This window comes from Cynara cardunculus, assembly GCF_001531365.2.
Source record: "Cynara cardunculus var. scolymus isolate 2C chromosome LG 15, CcrdV1, whole genome shotgun sequence".
Taxonomy (NCBI): domain Eukaryota; kingdom Viridiplantae; phylum Streptophyta; class Magnoliopsida; order Asterales; family Asteraceae; genus Cynara; species Cynara cardunculus.
In genome coordinates, this window is record NC_037542.1 from 13,545,825 (window position 1) to 13,573,324 (window position 27,500).

Here is a 27,500-nt window from a genome sequence, read left to right on the forward strand (position 1 = left end):
TTTACTATTATGTACAAGTATTAAAGTCTCATCATATTATTTTAAAAAATCTAAAATAGTTTAATCCAAAAATTAATTTTATGATTAATTATTTATTTTAATGGATGAGCGATTTATAAAAACTATTTGTATTGAATTTAAATAAAGAAGAAGTTCATAAAATTAAAGGAACTGTTCCCTTTGAATTATTAAGTTTTTCAACTTTTTTTGATTGAATAAGTTGTTGATTTTTTTTTTTTCTGTTTAATGATTAAGTCGTTGCATTTTTTTTGAATAATTAAATGATTGAGGTTTTTAGAAAATTGGTTACTTAAATTATTTTAACTTAAAAAAAAAACTACTTGTATTGTTGTAGAAGAGGAAGAATCAAAAGATTTATTGATCATTTTTTTTGGGCCCTGTTATTAATATCCCTCTTTTGATCATTTTTTCGATATATATATATAGAGAGAGAGAGAGGAGCGATCAAATGAAAACCACTCCAATTTGTAAAAACCGTAAAAACTACTCTCATTCATCGATTTTATTGTTTAATCTTATGAAATTTTTTCATGAAATTGTTTAATCTTGTGAAATTGTTTCATATAATACTTTTTTTTGATGAAGTTGTTTCATATATGATTATGAAATTGTTTCATATACTACTTAATGAAACTGTTTCATGTATTTTTCTAAAATTAATGAAACTGTTTCATGTATTTTTCTAAAATTAAAATAACGAAGATGATAATATCCATGATTAACACCCTCTACAATAAAAATGATTAATCAACCTCTCATAATTACAAAAAAATGAACAAAATGAAAAATTATGATTGGTTGAATGAGGTTCGCACGGTTTGTACAAATTGAGTGGTTTGCATTTGATCGCTCCCCTATATAGATATATATATATATATATAATATACAGTTTACGAAATGCTTAACGGATAGGCATTTACCAGATACCACTTACCATATTAGGTGAGCATAATGATTACCGAGATATTTTATCCAGTAAGAGATATAACAATAAGTGAGAATTAGACATTAGACGTTAGCTTTATTTGTATATTCTCACTTTGATTTTACTTTGTTTAAACACACTACCATAAATTAGGTTTATAGAACGCAAAAAAAAAAAAAAATTGAAGCATCCTGGTAGACCGTTTATTAAGACTTAATATATATGATCAACAAACAAAACACATCACATCTAAAGACGTTATAACAAGTTTATAGGACGTTTTTGTACATTTTAACAAGTTTTTAGGACACTTTTAATATAAAGTGTCACATTAACAATTTTATAGGACGTTGTTTGAAAAATATCATATAAAAACGAGTGTCTCACAAAAAAATGAGTTTTATATCACACTTTCTCAAAAGTGTCATATAAAATTACTAATGCGACGATTTATATTAAACTAACCTAAAAAAACCTTTTTAAGACGCCAAAAAAACGTCCAATAAGCTTATTATAACGCATTTCAATAGGACATCTTTATTTTTGTTATTATAAATCAAGTGTTATAAAACAGTCTATTAAAAAAATATATTATAAAATTAAATTTTAAATAGAAGGTAGTACACAAACAATTATAGATATTGGCCCCAAACCACCCATTTGATTATTTTGAAGTAGTTTAGGGGCCATTATTTTTAATAATCCCCTCGTGGCACCAAACTTTGAATAATAGCAACGTGGGAATTGGAATAATGATTTGTTAATTAATTAATTAATGATACAATGGCTTATTATTCAACCTCCTCAAGAATTATTTCTTTCCACTTTTTAAAGTCATTCAAACGTTGAAAAATCCATATTGTGATTCTGATTATGATTTTCTTAATTACATATCCAACTCATTATATGAACCGACTAATCTCAAGATAATCATCTGTTTTACGGATAGTTCGGAGTCACCGCATTTGTAACTCTATGTCCACAAGGGGATTTTTATTTCTCCTTTGATTTGAACCTGAGACCTCTAGACACTTTTGATCTTTGAAGCTCAAGCTCAAACCTATCAGACACCACTTTGTGGTTGTGATTTTTTTTTCTTTCTGCAACATATGGTTTAAAGTTTAAACAGTCGCAAATAGAAATATATTTTTTTCGTCAAATTGGTACTTGACAAGCATCTGTTTGGACGACTGGTTACTTTATCTGGGCTTATCGAAACAACATCGTTTTTTAAAGAAAAAAAATCACTCACTGTTGAGTCTTTGTTCATAGACATGCATGTTATAAATTTTGAGTGGATTTTGAGAATATTAAAGACGTGATCCATACAATAGGGATTGTGGATCGATAAGCCAATTTTTTTTTGTTATTCTGGTTGTAATTCTTTCGTGGGATTTTGACTTTGCTTCCTATCTGTGTATTTGTTGGGTTATGAATGTGGCTTTGTTTGTCTTTTTTGGGGCCATGATTGTTTCGTCTTTGTTCCCTTCTTTGCGTTGCGCCTCCGGTTGCTTGTTTAGAGGGACTTAATCTTTGTATTTTTGCTTAAAGATTAATTAAGATGTATCAGATACTTTTATTTTATTTATAGGGTTGAGTTTCTGTGAGAAGAAAAGTTATGGTGAGAAACGTAAGAAGAAATCCCCACCCTTCGATCAATTCTAATTGAATGTCAACACTAATGAGGTGCACCGAGATGCATCAGACCAATTCCATTCTAAAGCGCAATTCATTGGTGGGAATGAGATTAAAAGTAATCAAGAGTTCATATCTCTTCTTACGCTTCCCAGTTCCCACACATTCTTCGCCTTTATTTATGATATATATAATGGCTCGAGTTCCATCACTAGGTACTGAACCACCCTTCCTTGCCAAGCTAGTTGATAGATAGACGCTTTTTTATCTACAATATGGGTGTAGGGGCCGTTATTGCCTCGTGTTTCACAAATTCAATAAATTGGGCAAAATTATTTATTACTTGAATAATATATTGTCATCTAATGATGTGAGACATACTATTTTTTTTAGACCCTGAGACTATTTTTTTATATTTGAAACTTCACAGTACAACACTGTGAAGGTAACCCTCACATTGTTTTTGTTGTGAAGTTTCAGATTCTTTTTACCTTCACAATGTTTTGCTGTGAAATTTCAAGTATAAAAATGTGATCTCACAAGTCTCACAAATACAGACTAGTCTCACGTAAACCCAACCATAATCCAACATTTGTCAACTTTTTTGTAATAATCATCGATACAGTAAATTATCTATATGATTACGATGGCAACTTTTTCCATAGATTAGGTGGAGAAATTAAACATATATACTAATTCAAAATCCGATAGCTACTCAAGTAGCCATAAATTATTTGTGTGTATTATTCATAAATAATCATGATTGATTTATGTTGAATTATGTAAATATGTTTATATGAAATTGATTTCTTATCGTTCTAAAGAATCATGATTGATTTATGTTGAATTGTTTAAATATTCATATAAAACTAATTTTTTATCGTTTATTTGTTGTCAGTAACAACTCCATGAAATAGATCTCACATGAGAAGATTAAAAGAATGCTCATTATCACGATGACAATCTTGAAAATGTGCGATGGAGAGATTGTGTCGCAAGGTTGACTAAATGATCCAGATTTATCTTCGTTTAAAATTTGATATTATAAAAGTATCTTCAATGTCTGTGTTATTTTAGAAATTTTGGATTTTTTAAATTTTTTTTGTTTTAATAGTTAAGCTTAATTTTTCTTGAAATAGAGAAAAAAAAAGAGAGAATGAAAAAATCACCAAATTTGAAAGAATAGAGAGAAAATATAGTATACCTGTTGTACATGTTTTAATATTTCAAATTTATATACATGGATATATATATATATATATATAGTGTTGGGTTTCCGGTGAGAATGAGAGTTAAGATAAGAATAAATCTTCACTCTTGGATGCACATTAGGATGAGATGCACCGAGATACACCGGATCAGTTCTCGAGTCATTACTCTCACTTATTGGGAAACACTTTCGGTCCTTGTCATCGTCCTTGTCGGATAAGATACTCAATACTTGTCATGTTCATCTGATAAGGTAAAACGACCTCATAAACACTCACCGAGTACACATTTAGTAAATGGCCCCATAATCATTTGATAACACAATTTGATACATCCATCATATCAGTCATAAGACACTAATTTAAGATAATGCATATTTTAGCTAAAATCCGAGTTCTACATATATGTGTGTGTGTGTGTATATATATATATATATATATATGTATGTATGTAGACGAAGAATTATGTGAGAATAGAAGTTAAGATGAGAAGCAAAAGAACGAATTTAGATCATTGATCACTTTTAATCTCACCTCATCCCAAGAATTGCACTTATCATGAGAATTGATCTGGTGCATCTCGGTGCAACGCATTATTAGTGTTGAGCTTCAATTAAGATCGATCCAAGGTGAATATCCTTTTTTACCTTTCTCATTATAACTTATATTCTCACTAGAACTCACCCTGTATATATATGTATAGGGTTGGATTCCAGTGAGAATAAAAGTTACGGTGATAATGGTTAGAAAAGATCTACACCCTTAGATCAATCATAATTGAAGATCAACACTAGTGAGATGCATTAGACCAATTCATGTGAAAAGCATAATTTATGGGGTTGGGATGAGATTAAAAGTGATCAAAGATCCAAATCACTTTTTACACTTCTCGTTTTAACTCTTATTCTCACATGATCTTTTATTTATATGTGTATGTATGTATGTATGTATGTATGTATGTATGTATATAGGTATATAGGGGAGAGATATTTTACAAACCAAGTCATTTTATACAAACAAAACCGTCGCTTTCATCATTTATTTTAGTTAAAAAATTTCATGAAATTTTTTAATATGATGAAATAGCTTGGTTTGCATTTTATCTTGCACATACATATACAATTAAATATGTACATAAGGTGAACACCATGAAAAAACCTTAGAGATTTTGCATTAGGGTGTTCACAAAGGTAGGTTTAGATTTAGTTTTGTTGCTTCAGTTGGTGTTCATAATATATTCACAAACTATACCAGATCTCATAGATATATTTAGAGTGTGTTCACAAATTATAGTCACATTTTTAAAAAAAATTATGCACAATGTGTTTATCATGTGTGCACATTTAACTATGTGTGTATGTTACAGAGATAAAAGAGTTTTTAAATTAAATTATATCTTTTAACTAGTTCTTTTTGTCTAAATTGAATCTCATGGATCTCACAAATCGGGAAGTTTTTAAAAGAATGAATGAGAAACACAAAAATGTTACAAACCAGTGAGAATCAATTTAAAAATAACCTTTTACATGATTTTTTTTTTTCGTCAAATGCTATGATTTAAAATATTGATTCACATATATTTGTTTAATAATGTGATAGTTTCACCATGTGGATGTTTATGTGTATTTTTTGTTTCACTAAGTGAACTAAAAAGAAGTTTCACGTGTAATTTTTATTTCACAAGCTGAACACAAACATATGTGAAACAATATATTAAATTATAGCTTTTGATGAAAAAAATCATGTAAAATAATATTTTTATACCAGTTCTCACGGGTTTCTAACCTTTTTGTGGTTCTCATTTGGTTACCGTCCCACACACACACACACACACACACACACACACACACACACACACATATATATATATATATATATATATAGGGCTTGGTTCAAATACTAACCAAGATTTTTGTGTCAACTTTGTTAACCAAGTTCAACCAATCATATTCCATCTTTTCTTTAGGTTCACATATAACTCATATATTAATGACAAGAGTAATTAAGTAATTTGTCATTAATGTAACTCCCAAATCATTAATTGGAAGTTACAAATATAAAAATATCAATAACTGATGATTATGTAATATTGATATTTTTTTTATACGTGTTCATGTTTTGTAATTTCGATTTATTCTATCMATAATDATATTGATTTTGTAATTGTTAAAGAATTTCCGATTGTAAAGATTTCGATATCGTCCGAGTAATATGGATAAACCTATTGGAAAACAGATCGACAACAATGAGAATGAAAAGGTTAAAATCGTCTACGACTACAATCGAAATTCAAATTCATATGTAATTGTTAAAGAATTGTTCACAAGTGTTCATATTGTGTTCATATGTACACTAGCTGCATATCTCAACATTGGTTTACTTCTGAATGTGTTCATAATGAATGAACTATTGTTTACAACTGTTCATATTGTGTACATATATGTTTTTTATTTATTTATTTACTTTCGTGTAGCAACTATTCATATTATATTCATATTGTGTTCATAAATGCTATACAGTCCAAATACATATATATATGTCAATTTTTGTTCGTATTTGACATAGTGGTTCATATATATGTGTGTGTGTGTGTGTTCATATGATTCTTACATTAACAAAAAATAAAGAGATTTTTTGATTTTGTAACTCCCAATTAATGATATGGAAGTTACATAAAAAAGAAAATTACCTAAATATCCTTTTCCCTTTTATTCACATATGTTCTTTGAAATTGTAAATTTAAAAATTTAATTTTTTATCATGATTAATCACAATTTTTTATTGTAAGAATCAATGGTTAAGATTGGTTAACAAAGTTAACACAATAATCTTGGTTAACATTTGAACCAACCTATATATATATATATATATATATATATATATATATATTTGAAAAGTCGAATTGAGTACTTTATGTTGAAATGTTTAGATACATGAATGATGGCTATATCAACTTTTCTACAATTCCACTTCATTCCATCCCAAAATGTACGTGCTGGTCTCAACAAAAGCGAAATGGGACCAATATGCGATGGCTTTATGAACCATTTCAGGTTCGAGACTAGTAGAAACCTCGTTTGTATAATAGTAAGAAGCTGGTAATAATTGTCATTGTTTCCTGTAATGTCGTAGTCGGTAAACATATAAGAAAAACTTACATTTTTTAATATAAAAATTATATTCAGTTTGTAAATTTGAATTACATATATTTAAAGCTCGTTGTTATGTTAATTTGTCTAATTTTAAAATAATTATTGGTATAAACCATAATGGTGGTGTCTGATTGGTTTGAGCTTGGCTTCAAAAGTCAAAAGTATCAGGAGGTCCCAGGTTCAATTCCAATGAGGAATAAAAATCCCCTTTTGGCCACGGAGGTTCAAATGCAGTAACTACAGGCTATCTGCAAAGTAGGTGATTGTCATGAGATTAGTCAGCTCACATAACGGATTAGATATCCAAGTTAATAAACAAAAATTATTGGTATAAGTTTGTGCTGAAATCAACCAATTTGCAGTTTTTACAAGTGAAAATAAAGTCTTGGCTGGTAGCGTAGAAATTTGGAGAACTAAGGAATGGTCAACAACGTCTCTTCAAGGAGAAAATGAACAGAGTGAATTTAATACACACGAGTTTTGACCAATAAATGCCTTCCACTATTATGAAATCGATAGGGATATATGCTTTCGTAATTTCTGTTTTATATTTTTTTTAGAATATTCACCACTATCGTCTGTCCTATTAAGACTATGTCCTATGAATTAAGTTTGTTTCAAGTAAAATTGGTTGATACATATAAGATATTCCACACTAATTATAAGTTGATTGGTATAATCATAAGGGTAGTATCTGATTGGTTTGAGTTTGGTTTCAAATGTCAAAAGTATCAAGAGACCCTAGGTTCAAATCCAAGGAGGAATAAAAATCCCCTTGTGACCACGGAGGTTCAAATGCGGTGACTCCGGACTATCTATAAAGCAGGTGGTCGCCCTGAGATTAGTCGGCTGACATAGCTGGTTAGTTATCCAGGTTAATCAAAAAAAGTTGATTGGTACACGGTATAAGAGAAAAAATATATATGATATTGTACCATGTTCACCCTACGATTATAATTAGACTGAGTATTTAGTGTATCTTTATTGATGACTCATGATAATTATCTCATTAGTCACTACAACAAAATCGAGTTTATAACATACAAAAGAAAGTAAGTGCTACAATAGAATACTTTATAGGATTCAAATGCATAGGACTAAATCTAAAAGTGTTACGATAAGTTTATACGACGTTTTGAACATCTAAACATGTATTTTATGAAAAATTTAAAATAAATGTCATATATTAACAATTTTATATGACACTTTTGATAAGTTTATCATGAACATATATTTCTGTTGGACGCTTGTTTTTGTAAAACATTTTTCCAAATAGTCTCGTAAGAAATACTGATAAAACGTTTTTATTTCAAAAGTGTACTACAAAAGTTTTTAAGGTGAGTATAAACTTATTGTAATATTTTAAGAATGTGACGTTTTATTGTTTGTTCTTATAAACCTAAGTCTTATAAAATAGTTTATTAGAACATTTAAACATTTTTGACATTCTATGAACATAATTTTGTTGTAGTATATATATATATATATCATCGCTACAACAAAATCGGGTTTGTATATATGAGGTATAAAATGTCTTAGCGCCATAATAGCATATTTTATAAGACTCACTACTACAAAATTGAATTTATAGGACGTCGTCAATTTCAAAGTGTCCTATAGACTGTTTTATAGAACTCAATTTATAGAACAAAAAAATAAAATAAATGATCTTATCTTATAAAGGTGTTATAATAAGTTTATAAGACGTTTTTGGACTTCTTTACAAGTTTTATAGAATATTTTGAATACAAAACGTCCAATAATCTATTTTATAGAACATTATTAAAAAGTGTCTTATAAAAAGATAAGTTTATATCACACTTTTTCAAAAGTGTCATATAAAATAGCTAATAGGACGATTTCTATTAAAATTATCCTATAAAACTTGGTAAGACGTCCAAAGACGTCCTATAAACTTATTACAATACATTTAAGTATGACTTTTTTTTTGTCTTATAAATTGAGTCATATAATGCAGTCTAATATGAAGTTTTGAAATTGATGATGTCCTATAAACTCAATTTTGTGTAGTGACTTAAGTTTATAGAAACAAACATAAAAACATCTTATCTAAAAGTGTTATAATAGGTCTTTAGAATATTTTTGACATACAAGTTTTTTAACACGCTCATAAAACAAAGTATTATATTAGTTATTTTATATAACATTTTATTTTAAAAACGTTCTTAAAAACTTATTAAAACATGTAAAAATATTCCATAAAATATTTACTTTAAAATACATAAATATTTTAAACTCTCTTACAGGCTAAGGGGTTGTTTACCTAAACACTTACCCAGTAAACACTTATCGGTAAAATTCAACACTATCACTTACTTATAAGGTAAGATTTTATTCACTAAAACGCATCGTATGCAACAATTGATCCCAGTAAGTGCTAACCATGGTAAGAGTTATCGTCCTCACTTACCGGGTAAGACTTTCTAGTCTTGCCTTTGCTCTTACCAGATAAGATTTTAAGACCTTGTCATATTCATTCAGTAAAATAAAGTGACTTGATAAACGCTTATATCCGAATAAACATTTGATAGAACAGAGCTAAATTTTATGGTAGTGATATCAAAACAAACATTCAGGTATCCATCAATGGAAGAAATTATATGTTTTTATAAATAAACAATATTATATTTTATTAAACACTACGACATGCTTTAATTAAATATTCACCATTTATTTTTCCAAATAATAAAAAAAAACCAGCAAGTTTTCCATAAATATGACCAATATAACTGGTGTTAATTTTGTCTTTTAGCCGTGATCGTAGCCGCCCCTCGTTTATTCAATAAAAGCATATTGACCTACCTTTCTCGTCCCTCTCTTCATCTCATCTCATTTCATCTCTCTCTCTCTCTCTCTCAAATGGAGATCAACAATGGTGGAATGTTTTCTTACACATCATCTTCAACCTCATCACCACCACCAGCCGCTGCTATCAATTCTTCATCATATTTATCGTTAAACATGATGAATAACGATGAATATTCACATGTTAATAATTACAGTAAGCAGCAGCAGCAGCAGCAGCAGCAGGTGGTTGGATTAATGGAGAAAGATGGTATTCAGATGTATGAAAGTTCCGACGACATGGTGGCTGATCAGCCGACCAGCAGCCGGTTAACCGACGATCTGAACATGGCGTCAGGGAAGAGTAGTATCAGAAAAGGAGAGAAGAAGATCAGAAAACCCAAACATGCTTTTCAAACGAGGAGCCAAGTTGATATACTTGATGATGGTTATAGATGGAGGAAGTATGGTCAAAAGGCCGTCAAGAACAATAAATTCCCCAGGTATTTTTTTATTTTTTAAAAATTGTTAAGAATTAATTTTGAAAATAATCAAAAATAAATTACCTTTTAATATGAAGTATATGTTTTGGTTAATTATAACAAAGAAAAATTGTTTTATGTACGTGATTAATTCATTAAAACACCTTTTTTGTAATTTAATTATTTCAAATGTAGAAAATCAAAAAATTATGAAATGTTTTAGTGTTTTAATTTGGAATCTGTAGTATAGTAATTTACCAATCTTGTATTATTTAATATTTTGTTCCAATTTAATTTTACCCTAATTTAATATTAAGAAAAATAAGTTTATGAAAATAATATATACTCGTTTTTAATAGTCATGTTTTATAACACCATCAAATATATTCTTCTTAAAATGTATAAATATATATGATCATATATATGTGTGTGTAGATGCATGCATGCATGTTGTACATAATTTGATGACAAGATAACTAAAATTTGAAGTTGCTATTAATAATCGTTGAGCAAAAATAAACTTGCATGCATAAAAATGTTATTTCATTATCCTAAAATAAAAATGAATATTTATGTGAAGCCATACAAGAGTGTTGATCCTTTTCGGCTTAATCGTGAAGTCATTAAGCCAAAATGACTGTATGGAATATGTGAGGACCCCTAATTGACGCTATAACAGAATTTCGTTTATAAGATGTCACTAATTTCTAAATGTGACTATAACAAAATTGGGTTTATAAGATGTCATCAATAAATAAGTGTCATAATAGACTTAATTTATAGAACCAAGAAATAAAACGTCATATCTAAATGTGTTGTAATAAGTTTATATGACTTTTTTTGGATGTTTTAACAAGTTTTTAGGACACTTCTAATGCAGAGTGTCGGATTATCAATTTTATAGGATACTTTTGAGAAAGTGTTCTATAAACTCATCTTTTTATAAGACACTTGTGTTTATATGATATATATTTTTCAAATAATGTCATATAAAACAACTAATATAACGTATTTTCTCTTCATAAAAGTGTCATAACAAACTTATTACGATGCCAAAACCTGATTTTATTGGAGTGTGACACAAGTAAAAAAGAAATTATGATACAGAGGAAAACTAATAACTACATATATGGTTGCACTTCTGTTTCAACAAATTTAACTTTCTATTAACTTGGTTTTTATGTCGTTTTATTGTTTAAGTTTTATTAGATTTTTCAATTTCTTTATATTAAGTAGTTATTGTGAACATATACCTGTTAGGTTGTCAAATTTTGTCATAATCATAACCTACTGTAATCCCTTAAAATGACGTATAATTGTTGCTTCTATAAACTTAATTAAAAGTTCTAACATACCAGTTTTATTGTAGTGATTTGTTTTTTACATCGAACTTATTCTAAATATCCTAAACTCTTTTATTGCATTTTATATATACGTATACAGAAACTACTATCGTTGTACATATCAAGGATGCAACGTCAAGAAGCAAGTTCAACGCCTATCAAATGATGACGGAGTTGTGGTTACAACGTACGAAGGAATGCATTCACATCCAATTGAGAAATCTACCGATAACTTTGAGCATATTTTGACACAGATGCAAATCTATTCTCGCTAAAATAATGTACAACCCATTATTGCTAGTGTCTTGTTTTATTGTACCAATCATAACCCTAAAAAACTTACAAAAATGCCAAGTCATCTTTCTACCTATCCTTCTAATAACACGAAGATGATATTTAAAAATCTAAGTATAAACTCGTTTATTCTTTTCTTTCATTCCTCTAGATTTTATTATGTGTCATTATTTTGTCATCATAATAAAAACTAGTACTATTATAACGTTATTCAGGAAGGTAACCTGAAAAATAAATCTAGCTAATAATGTTCCTTCTTTTGTTGTAATGTAACATGTTTAAGTTGCATGGTAATAACTTTTTATAAATTACAAATTTCATGTATTATATTGTACATATATTTGACTTGTTATGATATACTTTTATTTTATTTACAAATATTTAAAATGCTAAAACTTATTTATCAAAGAAGTTTCAAATTTTTTTTGGGTGCTGAATGAAAATAAGTCACTTAATTCAACCATAAGAAAAACTAAAACTTCTTTCGTTTGGTCACTCTTGTTTTACAAAGTCGTTGTTGTTTGTTGGTTGGTTGGTTGGTTTTGCTTCCTTTTTACCCAAAACAATCCAAATTAAAGGACCGAACCATATTATTGATCATTAAGAAACGAATGCGACATATACTTGAATCCATTGATCAATCATCTTCTTTAGGTGGAACTTGACGATGAACGAACCGAGCGGGTGTGATGATCTTCCTCAACCGAAGCCCTCAATGTTCTTTACCAAACGACCGATATCTTGTAGATGGGGTTTAAGAACCGTTTTGTTGTGCTTTGGTATATTGGACCGTAACCATTTTATAGGCATGTGATTAGGGTTCCCATTAAACCCTAATTAATTGTGCCTCTTAAAATAAAAACCCATGGACTAATATTAATTAGATTAACATAATGACCCATTTAAATAGCTTAAATAATTTACATCATACAAGCGTACATAAATAAATTGTTAGAAAAAAAACCTAACACAAAACTCACCTACAACTAAAACCCACATCATATCAGAGCTAATAAACCCCTAGCTAAGACCCCATGCATCAATGGTGGTGGCAAGCTTTTACCTTCTTTTCTCCTTTAACAATACCGTTCTAATCCGATATATGAAGAAAAATCAATGATACTTTCAGTTCTGATTTGATGAAACGAAATGATAAACAATTGTCGATGTGTGTGTGTGTGTGTTTGTCCGAAGCAGTATGTGTGAGTGTGTGTGTACGTGCTTCAACGAAGATGATCGATGGTTTAATGGAACTCGAGAGACCGAGATATGTAGGCTGGGATGTGGTTGGTGACAGCGAGGGGAGGGGAGGGGATGGGTGGTCGGGAGAAGAAAAGAAGAGGGAGGGTGGCGGAGGGGAGGAAGAAGATGATGAATGGGTAAGATTTTGTTTGGGAACCCCAACATATATATATATGTATCATGTATGTATGTATGTTCTATTTGTGTATATTTTTCTAAAGAGAAACGGAAAGAAAAAGCAAACCTAATCAATAAAAATCAAGAACGAAAAATGAAATTTTCATCAAATCATAAGGACTAAAAACCATTATCAATAAGAAATCACACCGCACCTAATCAAATCAAGTAAACTGAAAAACTAGAAAATTAAACCATAGGGAGAAATCGAGAACCATGGGAGAAACCGTAGGCCAGAAGAACAAACCATAGAAAGAAATCGAAAACCATAGGAAGAACAAACCACCAAGAAGAAATCGAAAACCATGGGGAGAACCCTAGGAAGAGCGCCGATTTCTTTGGAAGAAGCCGTTTGAAGCATGAATGGAAGCTTGGAACTTGAAAGCATTGGAAGCGTGAATTGGAATATCTTTGAAAACATGATTCTTTATTATCAAGGTAGTTGGGGAAATTAGATGGCTAAGTGTAAAAGAATCAGAGCTTCTAACTGACCAATTAAGTCACCGACTGATCGAATAAGTCACAACCGAACGACTATTTATGACTGAGCGGATAAACCTTATAAGCTATACAATCCATTAAGCCATACACCTACATATTTAAATTGTAATGTTTTTTTTTCCTTAAAATTTATATTTTTTTGTAAGTTAAAATAATTTTTTTGTGATTGCCAAAAGAATTAGTATGGACTTTTGTAAAAAAAAATGTTAAACTAATAAAATACAATGTAAATAAAAAATAAAAGTTTTTTAATTATATTAAATGTTGTATAAATAATAATTATATAAATAAAACATATTATATAAAATAAAAGGTTAATCATTTAATGAACACTTTTTAATTTAAGCTAAATAAAAATTGTGAAAAATTAGGTAAATCATTTTGTTTCTATACTTGAAAACTTAAAGTACATTGCTTTCATATGATGTAACTTTTGTTTACTTAAAAAAATAGCAGGATGTTGTACAAAATATGTGTGTATGTGTGTGTGTTTGGATTAAATACGTATATGTTATATATGGTAGCACTATAACCAAATCGAGTTCCTACTTGAAAACAAGTTTCAAGTTGTAATGAAAAACCTTTATCCTTGACTGTTATTACTTCAATAACATTTATAAGAACAAATGTATTATTTATTCTAGAATTTGTATACTTCTTTTTATCAAATTTCAAGAATTGAGTTATTTGTTTGATAAAATACAAATTGAACTTTTTTCCTTACGGTGAATCATGAACTAAGGTGTCCCTTACCCGTGTAAACGCATATCAAGTCACATTATCTTACCATATGAATATGGTAAAAACTAAGAATCTTACCAAGTAAGAGGAAGACAAAGACCAAAAGTCTTATCCAATAAGTGAGGGAGACAACTCTTACCACGTTTAGTGTTTACCAGGTAAATAGTGCATACAATGTTGTCTTTGTTGACTAAAATCCGATAAGTAAGTGATAGCGTTGAACTTTATCCTAAGGGTGCGTTTGGTTTGCAGGAATGTTTATGAGGGATTTGGATTCCCATGAAGGATTTGGATTCCATGGGATTTGGATTCCTAGGATTTAAAATCCATTCCTGTGTTTGGTTTGCAGGATTTGGATTTGGATAAGCATCATCCATAAGCACACCAAGAAACAGATCTTCATTGAAGGGTGAACTAGGGTATATAGTGAAGACAACTAAAGTATTACGCAATCATCGAACTGTATGTATGGCAAAGTTATCACCACCATTACACTAGAATTTTCRACCTAATCTGTCAMAAGTGAAGGATTTTACCTAATCTGTGTTCAAAGTTTAGACAGAAATCGAAAAGGGGAAAAGGGGAAAAGGGGAAAAACCTGTTGAGTGATGGGAGAAGGCGACGGAGACGGTGAGCGACAACCACCGACGGAGACGATGATCGACGACGGTGAGCAATCGATGGAGGAGCGATGTAAGCTGTGGGAGAAGATGGAGACGAGATCGACGATGGTGAGCAATCAATGGAGGAACGATAAGCTGTGGGAGAAGATGGAGACGAGAAGATGAAATCCCACGGGGATGGGATTTTAAAATCCCATGTATTTTCAAAGGATTTTGAAATCCATAGTTCACGGGATTTTAAATGAATCATTGGATTTGAAATCCTACCATTCCTACAAACCAAACACATGATTGGAATGGATTTCAAATCCAAATCCCCCCAATTCCATTCCAATCCCGCAAACCAAACGCACCCTAAGAGTTTACCGGGAAAGTTTTTGGTAAACAACCCCTAAGTTTGTTTCATTTTATGAACTTTGAAAAAAAAAATCTTATTGATTTTGTGTTTTGAGTTGCATCATGGATTGAGATTTGTTATTTTTTTTTTATCAATGATGAGTTCGATGTTTTTTTTGTTTGATAAAATTATTAACTGAAAATTTTGCATATCGAAACTTTTGGAAGACATGTATTTCGCACAAGGATGTTATTTTTCTTTTGTAATTATTGTTTTTTGTCTGAAATAAAAGATTCACACGGGAGTACATCCTTTTAACCAAAAGATCTCTCTTCGAAACATTATTTTGTTTAATAAAAATAAATTAAAGAATGTATAAAATTCCAGTTTTTTATTGACATAATCAATTTCATGAATGAAAAATATTTTGTGTTTATTTATGACTTTTCAACTAGGGGTGTGCAAACCTGATTAACCCGACAGAACCCGAACCGAAAATGCCACGTATTTTGGATATCCGAAAATAAATAGAACCCGACCCTGATATTGAGCAATATATAAGAATATAGGGTTCGGGTAGGGTTTGACAAAAACCCTTAAAAAACCATTTTTATAAAGCATTTGACAAAAACTCTTAAAAACCATTTTTTATGCGTAAAGTACTGTTTATTAATACATATTACTTAAAACTCAAAATTACAAGTAGATTGTGCGTAAGTACAACTTATTAAAGCTTCATATCTGAATTCGTGTAACTAACTGCAGATGAACATAATCAAATACAAGATAAACATCTCATTTTAAATATAAAAAATCTAAAATATAATTAGGATAATCATTGAGCTCTAACAGAATACTTAATTATTATCTTTAGAAAATGTTAGATTATTAAATCAAAAATAAATTATTTCATTATTAAGCATAAATTAAATTATAATAAAAAATAAATTAAAGAAATCATATAAAAAATGAGAACTCTTAAATAGTTGATTTGATATTAACATTGATATAATTTTTTTTTTCAAATTTATATTTTATTCAAAAATAAAATCATTATTGTTTTTTTAAAAACACATAAAATTGTATTATAACATCGACAGAGACAAAGAATAAAATATTACTTAAAATTCAAGATTACAAGTAAATTATGCATAAGTACAACTTATTAAAACTCCATGTTTAAATTCGTGTAACTAACTGCAGATAAACATAATCAAATAGAGGATAAACATATCATTTTAAATATAAAAATCCAAAACATAATTAAGATAATCACTGAGTTCTAACAAAATACTCAATTATTATCTTAAATAAATTATTTTATTAAACCAAAAATAAATTAGTTTATTTTTAAACTTCCGTTAAATTATAATAAAATAAAATTGAATTAAAGAAATTACATAAAAACGAACTTTTAAATAATTAATTTGATATTAATATTGTTTTTTTTTAATTTTATAATATATTCAAATTTATATTTCATTAAAAAATAAAAACATTTTTTTTCTCAAAACCATATAAAGTCGCATTATAACATTGATAGACACAAAATATAAAACGAAACAATAAAATCAAGATGTATATCGCTGCGTTGCACGGGTACCATTCTAGTAGATATAAAAGAAAATATAAACTTAAAAAAAGAAAAAAAAACATATCTATTGCAGTTGCAGATGGGTTGGATTGGAGCCCGTGAGGGTGGTGGTGTTGGGCTTGCGCACCAAGAGATAGACTAGTAGAGGGTTGATTTTCTTGGATTACTATCATAAAGAAAAGGGGAAAATAGAACCAAATAATTGTTAAGAGTCTAAGCAGGGAAGGATTACTGGAATTGTCCGAGCAGTTAGGGGATCAAATAACCCTTCGAGATTATCATGAACTAGGGTTTGGTTTCGGCTGAGAGGGTCAATTTATTAACAGAATAAGAGAAAAAAGACGACAAAGAAATCAGACTGAACTCTTCTTCTTCTCCAAACCATCTTAATTTATTATCAGCAAACGTAGATGCCCATTATTTTTGCATAATACCATTTACTTGATCGATCCGACCATGGCTCTTCCTCTTGGGAAGTTGACGATAATCATTGGAGCTGGTATGATTTCTTGATTGTCATCTTGTTTAACCTAACGGCTTCTTCTGACGTTTTTTTATTCTTCTTCCAGTATTCGGTTAGTTGTATATTTGCACGTTTAATCAGTTAAAACGTTACTACTTATTAATTGATGGAGATTTAATATATGGTTTCTTTTAGTTTATGCGAGTACCGAACGTAGTTGTGTTGGGGAAAACTATAGAATTGGGTTATGTTGCAGTTTTTATTTGAATAATCGCTGTTAGGGTTTGAGATTGGTTTGGGTTTTTGATCGAAATTGGAGTTGAATAACATGTGAATGTTATGAATCAATGTCAATTGGCTCCACTCCTGGGCCCTGGCTATGAACGCGTGTGGGGGATCCCTTTGGGCTCTTGAAACACAGCTCTATAATGCTCTAGTAATATGTGAAGAGCACCTTCCTTGGGAGTGGCTAGTTCCACGCTTTGAACTATTAGAAGCTTGACTACTTGCAGGTCACGACAGCTCTTCATGTATCTTGGAAGGCAGCGGCTGATATAAATCGAACTTACACCAACCTTTTTACTTACTTTCCTTTTTGCCTGCTCATTGGGGTCAAGATGGTTAACTGTCTCTTCTTGAAATGCATGTGTATGGACCCTGAAGTTTCTGACCATTGAATTCCAAGAACCATGTCACTACCAGTCAAATACATCATTCCAACCTCAGTGCAAATTTTCTTACCTTGTATCTTACGTGTGATGGTCTTACGTACTTGCGTGCTCAACAATACTTCCCCATTACCATTAGCAGTGGGAACTACCATGGGCCTTGATGCCTCCACTTTACAGTCATGATATTAGCCTTGAGAACATCCAGAAAGTTATGGGTGAAATCGCTGTATGCAAAATTATCGAAGCCTTATTTTATACCTTCTACTGAGAATGTTGTATCCTACCCTGCCTGACATGTCATGTAGAGATCCCTCTCCCTTTTCTGCATTCTACATCAGGGTTTATGCATTCACTCTTGGCCCACTCAATTGTCACCTTCTCGTCATTGTCATCACTGCCATAGTTTAAAGCTTAGGTTCAAAGCATACATGTCCTAGGAGTATCTATCCTCACAAAAACAACATAATCCCACTTTGCCCCTCAGTCAATCTGGGATGGTGTAATTGTTGTGGTCTTAGGTGTGCCTGGTGCTGGTACTTCCTAGATGTGGGTACTTAAGGCTCGAAGCAAGGTTTTTGAAAAGCGGAATCGGATCTCGAGGCGTTTTCTCTCAAGGCGGTCGGAGGTGCAAGCCCTGAGGCGGATATATATATACACACACACTAAATATATACAAAGTGGGAGACCGGAGAAAAAAATAATATATATATATATATACACACACAAACACATATACATATGTCTACCATATATTCTTCAAAATGAGAAATTGGAGAAGTGGGAAATAAAATATATATATGCGTGATAGTTTTTCAATTTGGGAGACTAGCGAAGACGTTGGACATTACAAATGAAAACTAGGAGACGACGAACAAGAAAATGAGTTTATTTTATAAAAAGTAAAATCAACAAGTCAATTTCTAAAACCTAATTTATAACCCCCGGCTCATGCGCCTCAAGGCCAGCCTTAATGGCTCAACGCGTACGACTCAACTAACCCATGAGAGGTGCTGCCTCAGAGTTGATTTTTCAGCACCTCACCTCAAGGTGTGCCTCGAGGCGTATGTGTTAGGATCCAAGCGCTTACCACTACGCCAAAAGCAATTATTGGTGGAGAAGGCGCAACTTATTTCCTTATAGCGTAGCAGTCGAGGCCACGTTTCGATTTAGTAAGATGCTGGTTAATGACCCAACAATCCCCCCCCCTCGCCCCCAGCATCTGCCAACATTAACAAGATCTTTGCTAGAAGACAATGGCTGCACAACATGCCTTTGGCATTATTATGCATCTCATGGAATTCGAACCCGTGACCTGCTCTGATACCACATGTTAGGATCCAAGCGCTTACCACTACTCCAAAAGCAATTGCTAGTGGAGAAGGCGCAACTTATTTCCTTATAGCGTAGCAGGCAGCGCCACGTTTCGATTTAGGAAGATGTTGGTCAATGACCCAACGGTATGCCTTGAACGCTTTTTTAAACCATGGCTTGAGGTGCACCAATGCGCAAAGATCCCTTTGGTGCCTAGTAGCAAGACAAGGTGCATGAATTTTAAAACATTACATATGATATATATATAAATATGAATATATCTTCAGTTCTTCACTAATAAGATTGAAAATCCTTGGTACCAGAAACTCGTAAGCTCAAGAATGAACATAAATAAATTCTGTCATGGTTAGTGCACGTACCAAATACACCCTTATTGATGTTATACTAAGAGAATAAGTTAGAGAAGAATATTAAGAAGAATCAGAAGGATTTATGTTAAGAAAAAGATCAAGAGAAACCTGTTGTTGGAGATAAGGTAGCATGAACATTAAGAAAGAATCAGAAAAAAAATCAAAAAACGTCATGTTAACAAGTACTGATATCATTACTTGCTTCTGTCATGAGGAGAATTGGAATTGCTGTTCAGAGAAGAACACAAGTTGCTTTTGTTTGAGAGAAGCGTCTTTCGTGTTGCTTTTGTCCGAGCTGCTGTTGAGAGAAGAACCTGTTATGCGTGTTCTTTATTGTGCCCTAGATTTTTTTTTTTCTATTTCTAGACTAAGTGCCTCAATCCCAAGCTGCTCACCTCATTGAAATTGCCTCAGCCAAGGTGAGTCCCCACCCCTGCATGTGTTATGGGTCCAGGTGCTCTCCTAACCTGCCTTTTGATAACACTGCTTGCAGGGGTTGTTAAACTTTTTTTTCTTCTACTGTGGCTGGATCTGGCTTGCCAACACAGATGGGATTTAGATTGTACACAACTTTGACTAGGTTGGGTTTCTATGTGGATTTTACTCTTGTTTCTGTCACTAGAGAGCACCGTGTCTTTTTTCTTATGTTTCTGATGAGGGTGCTGATGAGCTGCCATTCTTTCACCCTAAATCTCATTGCTACTTGCTACACTAAGGCTTGCGATGGATGTCTGCACAAGGAATCTTTCTTCGAGTTGAGATGCAACCACAAAGAGGGATGCTCTTGTGGCTTCAAATGCTTCAACATAGTCCTCTGCATTAGAAGGGCGTCGTAGATTTTTTAAGTCAACAATTAGTTTTTTTTCATCCTTCTTAGCCCCGAATTTCGTCACAACATCCCTTGTAAATTCCTCCTAGTTCATCATGAGTTTGTCCTTCATGCAAGACTGATATCTTTGCTAAACCATGCGATTAGATGCATTCACAAAGTCTACCTTCTGGTTATGAGGAATCAGCTGGAAGTTGCAACACATATTGCTCTTTTTACCCATCCATGTGGATCTTCACCATTAAAAGAGGACAGCGAAGCATTGGGGGAGGTTCTTGTAGCAAAACTTTAAGGGAATGAGACCCTGCTGAGGGTCTTACAGTGGTGTCTTGGGATCCAAGTAAGGCATGTCTAGCTGAACTGGAGATTTACTTTTCATCATGCAGAACAGTTCTTCAAACCTGGATCTAGAGCCATAGCATTTGGACCTTAATGCAGATCTCCCAGCTTGAACACCATTTGGGCTTTAATGCAGGAGGCCATAGCATCCAGAGCCTTCATCCTCACCTCCTTGTTGCTTCATTTTTATTTGGCTAAATGCTTCATCTAGGGTTTCATTGTGTGTTTCTTCCATCTTCGGAAGTTAGAACCACGTGTTGTAAGTTGGCTTTTTCCAAAGAACAGCCAATAAAACCTATAGTGATAGTTGGATCTTCAATGGCGGGGTTGTGAAACAAGTTGTAGCTGTCCTATGAAAGAAAAGATGAGGAGAGAGAGAGAGAGAGAGAGAGAGAGAGCAGGGGGATGAGAAGGAGACTTTTTCATTAATTTTGTCCAAAAGCACAAGAGGAACAATACTTACTACATTATTAATAAAACACCGTTTTACACAACTTCCATGTTCCTATCATTAAACATACAACCAGAGATAACTAACGACTTTGAGAAAACCTCACTAGATGCGGTTGTTCTTAATAAATTATACCTATGTTTTTCCTCCTATTTTCCGTTAAGTCTCTTCGTTCCAGCCTCATTTGGAGCAGGGCACACAACCAGAGTCCAGTCCATTTTTATAAAAAGATCAAGGATGTGTTATGCTATGAGCGGTAAAACTTGAGGAGATTGACTCGGTTTCTGAACTCCTCTTGCCTAAATGAACTCTTATATTTGAACTTTTTTAGTATTTTATTTTCTTTTTGCCATGTCAATTTGAGTTGAAATCAAGGGTGTGTTGAGGTTTCTTGCACTGGCTTGATATTCTGATCTTCTATATGCTGCATAACAACTTGTTGGATCTTGGCACCGACTTTGTTTGGTTATTTTTCATTGAAGTTCCATCAGGAGTTAGTTGACTTCTTAAAGTCACGGTCTTAAAGTAAATTAAGGTTGAAGGTTAAAATATAGGCATTAATTAGACGGGAAAGCTTTGAAGGTCAACTTCATGAATCATGAGAGTTACAAGTGTGTGAAGAAATCTAGTGTGTTCTATCCTTTCTTTAATGGGGACTGGGAGCCACATTTAACTTATAAACTTTCAGTAGCTTACATAGGCAAGTTTGATTGATAGGCAGTTGTGGATACTGTATGCACTAACATTATGAGCATAGTCCATGCTACATGAATTAAGTTTTAATTGCTGGGCCTGCAGCTTTGGTCTTCAATACTATATACACTGATATTATTAGCTGAGTACACTAAAAACAGTATAGCTTCAAGACCATGTTTCTTCTCACCTTAGTGTGGTTGGCTATCTATGGAGTTTTAATGAGTTCAGAAACTCTAAATCTAATATTCTCACTGAAGTCATTCAACTAGATCATGCTAAACTTCATCAGTTCAGGGTGTCTAGAATATCTCACTGCAAACTAATACCTTTGATCCAAGTACTCGGCTGATTCTAGCACTATATGTTAGCCAATTAAACACGGCTATATGACAAGTGTTATATACTCTTTAGTATTTTTTTAATTTGCTTGATAAAAGCACATATGGGATAACCAAATACATTATCTTATCATTTGTAGGCCTTGTTGGGTCAGTGCTTGCTAAAGAAGGACGCATGCCCAGTGTCTATGATTTTTTCTCTGGTGCTTCGAAGGTGAGCAAAACATTTGCTAGCTAATTACCTGGAGCCATAGTATTTGATAGTCATATGTTTCTATACCATAATAGTTTTCTATTATCTTGTCATTTATGTTGTTGTGCTTTCTCTCTTTCTAGGTACTTAAAATAATTAAAACAGATGATAAACCCAGTTCAAATCCAAAACCACACAGTGACTCATTAATGGCACAGGTTAGATTGTTCATTTCCGACAATTCTCTGTAGATGTGACAGTTCTATGATATGTTGACTTTATTATGTGAAGACTTCTTGTTCAATTCTGCTTTAGTCGTATATTGGCATATTAGTGGTTTGTTTTCTTATATTTGCTTTAAACAGGTCAACAGCTTAAGGCAAGAGCTGCAACTCCTGGCATCAAATAGACCTGTTACCATTGTGACTTCTAATGGTTCAGCAGGTTTGTTAAATTCTTGATATTGGTGCATATATTTGATTGGTTTTTGATTTAGGATTCATCAGATATTACATACGGTGACTATCTATCTGAGTCTATTGTTCAGTGCTTGATCTGATACTGTTGCTACCACTGGCTGCATGCATTCTAAATATAGTACCTAAATGAACAATAAAGTCTTGGCACATGTAGCAAAATGTTCGGTGGAAGTTAGAAATTTAAGTGCATAATCATGGCTGGTTTGCTGATGGTTCGTTTTAGAATGTCGTGTCATGCCTGGGTTAGACCAATATGAGCCTGGTTTTGTTCATATGCTTCATCTCATGCAGCACCTGTATGCAGACATGATCATTCAATGAATTTTAATACTCACATGTAGGCAAGGAAGTTTGAACGATAGGTTCATCAGTTTGCTATGGGATTTTCCTATGATATTTTTTTGGTTCAATGAAAGGATTTGTATTTTACTTGATTTTTTTAGATCCTTCTCATTTGTACTACTTCCACTCCCTAATACTTAATATGTTCTGCTCTCATGCAGGTGCTACTGGCAAATACGGTGTCATTATCATTGTTGTCGTCGTAGGATATGGCTATGTTTGGTGGAAGGTAATATTAAGTTCATGCTAACTTTTCATTTTGCTTCTTGTTCCTGTTTATGCCCAGGTCATTTGTCTCAGGAGTTGTTCTAGTTGCATGTACAAACAGGCAAAAACTTTGGTATTGTCAATATTCAATAATTTGTTAAACCATCTGACGTTTTTTGGAGTCAAAATGTTCTTTTTGGATTTTCTAGGAATTTTGAGTTTTAGGATTGTTTCAAACAGAGCGCCTGATGGTGCAATTGTCTTCATTGAGCTATTTATGCTAGTGCCTTTTGCTTTGCCATTGGGTTATGAAGATGTTGCTACTTGATGAGAACCATTGTGTGCGACTCAAACTTCATGTATGGAGAGCACCAACTCTTGTATTACTGATAGGAAAGAAGGGAAACACTTTGCCTTGCCCAAAAATGTAGTGATTGCAGTAAGTGGATCGTAAATATTGCCTGCAATAACCCAGAAGCAGCGTATGAATGTATAAAAGTGCTTGCTTGTTTGATAAAAAATGTCTCTGTGTTTGTTGTAGTTGCCAACTTAAACTTATTAATGACTGTCAGTTTCAATCCTGCAGGATCCCCAATGTTATGTCCTACAAGTTTTATGCCATTATGTCCAAACATGATCTGCTCATATTATCTTTTTGTGCACCTAACTTATACACAATCTTTTCTAGAAATTACATTGTGTCCTTGTTTTCAGGGTTGGAAACTTCCTGATATGATGTTTGCTACAAAGCGTGGTTTATCTGATGCAACAAATGCTGTAGCTAAACAGCTTGACAATGTCTACTCTTCTCTTGCGGCAAGTCACCAGAACTGTCCTTATACTACTGCTTTCTGTCTGGGGTTTATATCCCAATTCTTGTCTATAAATATTCAATAGATTGTCGGTTAATATTCTTTAAGCAAGACTTCGTATACATTGATAATCAGCTTGGTACTTTTTGAGGATTGTTGATATTTTATAGCTACAAAAAAGATGGATTGGTTTCATGCCAGGTCAATTTTGGCTTAGTTAATGTTTTCCCTATGTTGTTTAGGCTACCAAGCGGCATCTATCTTCAAGAATTGATCGTGTTGATTGTAGTTTAGATGAGTGTGCAGAAATTGCTGCTTCTACAAAAGAGGAGGTACGGCTATGTAAAGGTTGGCTAGTTTCTTTGTGCTTATCCTGTTAAACGTTATGTTGATTTATGTAATACTTTGTTAAAATGCATAGGTTTCTGCGTTACGAGGAGATACAAAATTGATTGCTTTGGATGTACAATCTGTACATAATGCAGTTTACTCCCTGGTTTGGTTCATATCCATTAACTTCTGCAGTTTCAGATGTTCTTTTCTGTCCTTGTAAGGTGTTTCATAGAGAACTTGGATACATGCTAACAATTTCTTTTTTACAGGAGAGTAAGCTGAGTAGGATTGAAGGGAAGCAGGTACTGATTCTTGTAGCATAAATGTACCAAAGTGAGATTAAAGTTATTGTGCCCTTCTCAAACTGCTTTATTGACATATCTGCAGGATAATACAAACTTAGGAGTGGCAAAGTTGCTACGTACTGCCTTAACAATGGAGCAACAGGCATCTATGGACCGCATCCAGGTAAATATAATATCCTCCTAGTATTAGGAATTGCGAATTACTTTCTATAATGGACAATATATCCACAGGATTCAATCCCCTAGCAACTATTATAGGGTCTACATGTTCAAATTGGAGAAAACTACTACCCTCAAATATCAGTTACTTGGGACAAGCCACTAGCAAAATTTACTATTGTATTACTTTCTCTAAGCTTTTAATCTGCATCCAAGGTTGGATTAGGCTTGTGACTGGTGGGCCCTGTTGGGGCGCTTTTGATGGTGAATTTCTACATTGGGGGGGGGGGGGGCCTTTTTGATGGTGAATTTCTACTATAGGGGTAAAATTGATATTGTATATGTAAAGAGTATCTTAAAAAAAGGCTTTTTATACCATCTTTTGTGATTAGTTTCTATGTGAAAGGTTGAGTTGAATGATTGGCTATATTACTGCTTCCCTTCTTTCTATACTTGAGCCCTTAAAGTTTTGGTTCTGTCCTGTATAAATGAGCATAGTCCCTTTTTGGTTTCTTCTAGAATATGAGCTTGTTTTTTTAAGCATCATGTGAATTCTGTTTTGGCAGTTTTTTGTTTCCATACCTTCCACAAAAAGCAAACTAAAAATCTGCAGTTCAGAATTTCTCATAATAATCAGATTTTCGTAATCGAATAAGTGCCACTAAAAAATGTTATAATTTTCTTTTTCCAAGCAAAAGGCTCACTCATTTTGAGACAGGTATTGCCATAAGTCTTTTAGCTCATTCATTCCTGGATCTGTCACTCTTTTGCATCCGGCCATTTATTGGCATATTCAGTTGGTGCTTGGCATGGTGATATAATAATGTTTACCTTCTATTGCACATGCATCTTATTGTTTCACTCTTAAAATATGGACAGTCCTTTCTTCCAACCTTCCGTACACATTATTCAAAATAATTTTTATTTGTTCGTTGTCTTGTTCTGTAATTGGGCTGGTAGGAACGGACAGAATTGTCTCAAGATGGACTATTTGTTCCAGCTTAATGAGAAATTTATTACCATTTCATGTTAATCAATTTCTTGTCCTTTGTAGGGAAACCCATCCAGTTCATCAAGGCCAGCTCTTGAATTGCCACAAAGGGTAAACTTCTATCACATGTTCTATTTGTCTACTTGGTTCCAGTTCACTGCATATGTAAGATGTAGCTATATATGTGTGTGTGTGTACATATATGAAGTATATGATATTTATATACAGCATATACTCACGCCCACTCATCTTTGGGGAGGTATGAATCCATGATCTTCTGGGAGGCTGGGCTCTACCCGTAGACTGGGTACTGCTTGGTTAATGACCCTTTAATGTATATTTTCTTGCTTATCTTATTCTTTTTACATCTTTGCAGACTATGTCTTTGCCACCAGTTCAAATAGAGGAAATACAATTATCCCCCCCAGTGTCTCCCAAGGTATGTTCTCTTATCCAGTTCAGTGTGAGAATTTTGTTAGGTTGTATGCCACTTCAATATTTGCTTATTACTAAGAGGGTCTATTGAGTAGAAATATTTGGGTCAACTGATTGTTAAGCATGAAAAGCGAGTTTTTCCTTTATGGCCTTCAAAGTGGTAGTTGTGTTCTATATTTTTGTGTATACGGTTGGAAGGGCTGAGTTTCTCTAACTCGGTTGTATTCTGCAACCTGTCTTTCAGGCTAAGCGACCTTTGGAAAGTGCTGTCTCTGCTGCATCAGGCTTGAAGGTTTGTACTCCCTCTGTCTTAAAACAAGTGTCCACATTACTAGGTTTTTGTATATCACGAAATAAATGTCTGCTTTCAAAAATAAATGTTTACTTTCCAATTCTACCTTTAGTTATGAGATAAATAAATTCATTACTCCCTCTATTGAGTGTAAAATTGTCATTTTATTAATTAGAAATCGTAACATTTACACATTTTAAAAAATTGTGATTTTTTCATCGTGGACATTTATTTTTTTCGGGAGGGATTACTTTGTCATGAAATTTTGCAGAATGAAGGTTTTCATTTAGGAATTTGTTGCAGGTTCTTCAAGAGACCCGCCCAGATGTGGGTGAAAGTAGAAACACCCCCAGGGGTGCATCAAATGGCTTAAACATTACAGAAGAGGGAACAAGTTCTCGGG

At 32.5% G+C, this 27,500-nt stretch overlaps 2 protein-coding genes across 2 annotated transcripts in view; both read left to right on the forward strand.

Moving 5' to 3' along the window:
- Positions 1 to 9,781: 9,781 nt before the first annotated feature.
- LOC112527954 (probable WRKY transcription factor 75) lies at positions 9,782 to 11,979 on the forward strand. Its single transcript, XM_025138819.1, has 2 exons — positions 9,782 to 10,249; positions 11,672 to 11,979. Exons 1-2 carry the CDS (start codon positions 9,822 to 9,824, stop codon positions 11,844 to 11,846), a joined length of 603 nt encoding a protein of 200 aa, XP_024994587.1. The 5' UTR covers positions 9,782 to 9,821; the 3' UTR covers positions 11,847 to 11,979.
- Positions 11,980 to 17,282: 5,303 nt separating this feature from the next.
- LOC112527717 overlaps positions 17,283 to 27,500 on the forward strand; it is a 10,616-nt gene continuing 398 nt past the window's right edge. The window contains exons 1-14 of the mRNA XM_025138493.1: positions 17,283 to 17,579; positions 22,690 to 22,763; positions 22,886 to 22,960; positions 23,108 to 23,186; positions 23,725 to 23,792; positions 24,485 to 24,586; positions 24,825 to 24,914; positions 25,004 to 25,078; positions 25,185 to 25,217; positions 25,303 to 25,383; positions 26,434 to 26,481; positions 26,747 to 26,809; positions 27,050 to 27,097; positions 27,401 to 27,500. The exon at positions 27,401 to 27,500 is cut by the window's right edge and continues 398 nt beyond it. Of these exons, the coding sequence (XP_024994261.1) occupies positions 17,537 to 17,579; positions 22,690 to 22,763; positions 22,886 to 22,960; positions 23,108 to 23,186; positions 23,725 to 23,792; positions 24,485 to 24,586; positions 24,825 to 24,914; positions 25,004 to 25,078; positions 25,185 to 25,217; positions 25,303 to 25,383; positions 26,434 to 26,481; positions 26,747 to 26,809; positions 27,050 to 27,097; positions 27,401 to 27,500 (979 nt within the window). The 5' untranslated portion in view covers positions 17,283 to 17,536. The remainder of the gene's footprint in view (positions 17,580 to 22,689; positions 22,764 to 22,885; positions 22,961 to 23,107; positions 23,187 to 23,724; positions 23,793 to 24,484; positions 24,587 to 24,824; positions 24,915 to 25,003; positions 25,079 to 25,184; positions 25,218 to 25,302; positions 25,384 to 26,433; positions 26,482 to 26,746; positions 26,810 to 27,049; positions 27,098 to 27,400) is intronic.

Coding starts and splice junctions, on each gene's coding strand:
- LOC112527954 (XM_025138819.1), top strand. CDS start 9,822: ATGGAGATCAACAATGGTGGAATGTTTTCTTACACATCATCTTCAACC. Junction 10,250..11,671: donor AAGAACAATAAATTCCCCAG/GTATTTTTTTAT, acceptor ATACGTATACAG/AAACTACTATCGTTGTACAT.